This window comes from Sciurus carolinensis, chromosome 11 (genome assembly GCF_902686445.1).
Source record: "Sciurus carolinensis chromosome 11, mSciCar1.2, whole genome shotgun sequence".
NCBI classification, from domain to species: Eukaryota; Metazoa; Chordata; class Mammalia; order Rodentia; family Sciuridae; genus Sciurus; species Sciurus carolinensis.
In genome coordinates, this window is record NC_062223.1 from 73,169,434 (window position 1) to 73,174,623 (window position 5,190).

Here is a 5,190-nt window from a genome sequence, read left to right on the forward strand (position 1 = left end):
AGCCCTATTTTGTATTTTATTTAGAGACAGGGTCTCACTGAGTTATTTAGCATCTTGCTATTGCTGAGGCTGGCTTTCAATTCATGGTCCTCCTGATTCAGCTTCCCGAGACACTGGGATTAAAGGTGTGTGCCATCTTACCCAGCTGAAATCTTGTTTTCTATATAGGTCTAAGTGGTGCAAGGGAAGAAGCTTTGAGTTTAAATGGACAATATAAAATCAGAAGATTGACTTAGGCAAATTGAAATCTTAACACAAGAGAGACTTTTTCTTATGTATTAACCGATCAATTGAATACCTTCTTAAATTATGAGCATCTGAGATTTTAAGATTTTTTTCACATATGTGTACACTAGTGGAAGCCACAACCGTTTCCTCAGTAAAATTGTAACTTATAACCAACCTAAAATTTCTACACAATTAGGAACAATCAAGAATTTTGGGAGGAGAACATTTTCCAGACATGCCTGCGGATTTCTTTGGTCTTAACTCCATAGACAATAGGGTTGAGAAAAGGTGGGACTAACAGGTAAAGATTTGACAGGAGGATATGAACGTATGGTGGGATGTGAGAACCAAACCTGTGAGTAAAGAAGGAGAAGAAGGCCAGGAGGTAGAATGGTAGGAAGACACAGATGTGAGCTGTGCAGGTATTGAAGGCCTTGACTCGGGCCTCCTTCTGGGGCAGTTGGAAGACAGTGACAAAGATTCGAACATAGGACATGGTAATAAAGATGATGTCAAATCCTAGGATGGCGAAGGCAACAAATAGGCCATAGATCTTGTTGACTCTGATGTCTTCAGCTGCTAGCTTCACCATGGCCATGTGCTCACAATAGGAGTGGGAAATAACTGTAGTTCTGTAGAGTTTAAGGCGGCATTTGATAAGCAGCAGGGATGGTAGTGCAAGAAGGATAGCCCTCAGTGTGACCCCAAGTCCAAGATGAGTCAAGAGTTGTTGGGAAAAGACAGTAGCATGTCTCAAGGGGTTACAGATGGCCACATAGCGATCCAAGGCCATTGCCAGCAGGATGCCTGATTCAGTTGCCTGGAATGAGTGGATAAGCCCCATTTGCAGCAGGCAGGCATCTAAAGAGATCTCTGGCCAATGAAACCAGAAGATGCCTAACATTTTGGGAAGAATACAGGTGCTAAGTGCCATGTCTGTGGCTGCCAACATGGCCAAAAAAATGTACATGGGTATGTGGAGACTGTTTTCATTTTTGATTATAAGCAGAATGAGGGAATTTCCAGTCATAGCAACGATGTACATGGCACAGAATGGAATCCCGATCCAGCACTGCACGGACTCCAGGCCAGGAATCCCAATTAGTGTAAAAACAGAAGGCATGAAGAATGAGCTGTTGAAATTGAGCATGGTGACTTAGTCAGAAGAGCCACGTGGTGATGCTGCTGTTTCATCTTCTAATCCATGTCAGGACTGAGGAATGAAAAATAAGGAGAAATTAATTTACTTTAGAAATATATACTATATTTAGATTAGGAGTATGTTATTCTTAACTCTTTCTTTCCCAAAACTCCTTTCTCATTTTTTCAATCTTCTTTGCTAAAGTCATTGAGAAACCAACCATCAAGTTCTTTCCAAGCCATGGTCATATTGAATGAGCAAAATTAAACTTACTAGATGGCTACTTTCTGTTCAATGACTACTGAATAAAAAGGATTCCGTTTATCTGTGTTTGCTACTAATTATGTATGGTTTTTCTATGACTTGTGAATTGTAATGGAGACAAAAATTATTTAATTATAAAGATATTTCAAGAACTAGGCTCTACCTATACCTGATGTAAAGAATCCAGCGATGACAGAGCAGTTATCTCAAACTCAGAAGTCAAGTTATCCAGCAACATTTTGCAGTTCAGGTCTTTAGCTTGATTTCTCAGGTTAGTCTATTTATGTCATAAATTCCCTCAGAGTATACTCAAACTCATTTCTCAAAGTTCCAATGTTCCCCAACCCAAGCATTTTTTTACAACTTGCTGCATTTGTCCCCTGAGAAAATAAATCCATTATTTTTTAGTTCATGGACACTTTCTCTCTGATCTTCTTCTCACCTTCCTGTCCTTCCATGTGCACAGCATTATTTTTAACATCAATGCCAACCCATAATCTCTGCTTCTCTCTCTTCTTCAACAATAGTTTTACTTTTCTAAGAATGAAGTTATTTCTCCTTAACCATTTGAAATAATATGGATAATCTCTAAAAGTATTTGTTTTCTTTACAGCCTAGTAAATCTTCTGTCCAACCAAAGTACAATTTCCATAGAGATGAAATTTTTCTTCTCTACTTTATTTTCCATGGGACTCTCTCCATCCTGTTCTGTCTCTGCCTTTCAATGGTCACCCTCACCAATGGACACTGAAGACATCCAGAGACTCCATCTTGGTTACCAAGGGATTTGCTTCAGCATGGAGGGACTTTGCCTGACATCTTCCAAAGCTCAAGGTCATTTTCCTGCCTGATGATTGTTTGAAATCTGTATTTCTCTCTCTTTTGTCTCAGAATATGTAAAATGTTAAATAATCCACACAATGCATTTGTTTTCTTTTAGTAATTGCAAAATTCATTTTCCAAAACAATTTAAGTAAGTATAAAATTGATAGAGACAGTGAGGGTAGTCTGAAACCTTGCCTTCTCCATTATTTCCTAAGGGCGTATGTTGTTGCTTCATGTACTCCCCTGATTAATTTAAAATGTATCTCAGAAATACAAGGGCAACTATAACACATATCAGGTCAACTGGAGGAGTCTTTACTGCTTCCTTTTCTTTAAACTTGTCTAACCCTGAACAAAGCTTTCCTTTCTGAGTCTTCACATTGAGGAAATCTTCCCTTTAACAGAAACAAAATGATATGTATAGACAGGTCTTCCTTATATCACAAGGTAATGTCGTACACAAATTAGAAGTTCATTTCCTAATGATTTATGCAGATATATTTATTAAGTAACCTTTGTAGTCTTAGTAATGTTTAAAGCATTTGAGGAATAAAGATATATTAATCATTTTATATTTAAGAAGTAACTAAATTGTACTGCATACCTAGAATTCAGAAAGAATCACCTAGTTTTTAAAAACATATTAATCATCATTTACTCTCTTAAGATCTTTGAAGGTTTTGGATTATTTTACTTTCCTTAGCTTGTAATATTGACAACTTTATTCTATAGCATTAATGATCTAACTAATAATCACTATAGATAATTTTCCTTTGATCTGAATTCCATGGCATATTTACTTGGCAAAAACAAAACAACAAATTTATATCCTCTGAGGTTTTATAATTATAATTCAGTTAAAAGGATTAAGAAACATGCAACAGCATATCACTGAATCAGTCTGGGCTGTATAAAATAAAGGTTTTAGTAGTATGTACCTGTTCAGAAACTGTTTATTACTTTCTTAATTTACAAGAAGGTACAGTACAAGTGATATAGAACATGTACATTACATGCTGCCATATCTGATATGCAAACGCATACCAGCACATCATCATACAATAACCAAAAAAATCTGTGATTCATCTAAAAATTATCATTTTGCTTTTATCAGAATTTTAATTTGGGAAATCTTACATTGCCACAGGAATGACAGTTGACCTGGAAATAAATGAAAGTGAAGATACAAGCTGGTACTGACAAGGTGTGTATAGAGTGATCCAAGAAAGGAGAGCAACAACAGAAGAATGAAGTAACTAATCAAAATACCAAACAAATAGAACAGGAAAACATATTTCCAGTATGAATGAAAATGGGTCATGGTGCAAAATGAATTTACCTTTCTTCTCTATAATTTTGTTTCTAAATCCCATGACTCTAAGTGATACTCTTCTAGAGCAGATCTTTCATTGATGGCCTAACTACATTTTAGGCCAAATAATTTGTGTGTGTGTGTTTGTGTGTGTGTACAGTCTCTATAATTCTGATGGTTTAGCAGCATCCCTCTCCTACAAAATGGTTATCAGAAGCAACAATCAAAAATATCTCAGGCATTGCAAAATGTCCCTGGATGTGTGGGGAGGGTGTATCAGAGAGGGGTGCTGACCCTTGTTCAAAGACCTTACACTGGAAAAGAGAGGAGCCCTAACTTGAGTAAGGAAGGTTGAACTTAAATCCCTTTAATCAAACTGAACAGAAAAAAACTGGCTACCCAGGGGAATAATCTTCACAAGATATTAACTAGATCATATATATGAAGAAAGAATTTCTAAGGAAAGAAAATAGATTGCTCAAAATCACAGATGGGATGTATACTGGCATTACCAATCAAAAAAATTCTAGCATTAAAGTGACTAATAACCAAGAATGATAAGAGTTGTGGCTAAAAAATAGGGAAGAAGACCATATGTGAGGTGACCAATTTAAGCAAATAAATCTTGCAAGTAGTAGGGCAAAATTTTTGTCCATTAGAAGTCCTATCTGTTAGCAGCTTAAGGGATGAACTGAGGAGCTTATAAATACTACGTTGGAATAACTTACTTTGTAAGAGCCCTGATGGCATATCATGTGATGATGTGAAAATACTGAAAGAACAGCAAGGCAGTCAAATCTACAGTACTCATTAACTTGATGCAGGAGAATTTGAGAGAGACGAGGCAGAAAATGTTCTTGGGTTGAGAATTACTGGAGTGGATGACAAAAGGCAACCTGGGGAGGTACTTCATGTGTACAAATATGCACATGTTTAAAAGAAGGAGGGAAGATTGCTTTAACCATTAAAAACCCTGAGCCCAACAATACAAAAATTTGAATCTTCTCTGTGTGGATATAAACGTACTCATTTTTGTTACCTACTTTTCCTGTTCTGACTCATGGTAATTTCCAACACCTAGAAGTTCTAACAAGTTTAAAGATATCAATCTAAATTTCCTAAAAGGGTCAGTTCCCTCCCTGCAATATCAAGGAGCTCTTCTCTGTCTTGTCTGTAATATTCACTGTTTGGTTTTTGCCTCAAACTCTTCAGTGACACAAAACTCCTTTATTTTATCTGTGACGGTCTATCATATTGCAGGAGAACTCTGAATGTCAGATAGATCCTGGTATAATTATCCTCAAGTGGCCTCCATCTTAATTTTTCTTTAAAGTTGTACATCTACATTCCCATAATACACATATCCCAATGATCATAGCACTGAATTGTCCAGAATCTGAAGCCAGACTAGACATTTCAA

General features: G+C 36.6%; 1 protein-coding gene across 1 annotated transcript; it reads right to left on the bottom strand.

Annotated features, from left to right (window-relative positions):
• Positions 1–430: 430 nt before the first annotated feature.
• LOC124960262 (olfactory receptor 52A5-like) lies at positions 431–1,378 on the bottom strand. Its single transcript, XM_047518970.1, has one exon. The coding sequence runs from the start codon at positions 1,376–1,378 to the stop codon at positions 431–433; it is 948 nt and encodes a 315-aa protein (XP_047374926.1).
• Between the last annotated feature and the right edge of the window lie 3,812 nt (positions 1,379–5,190).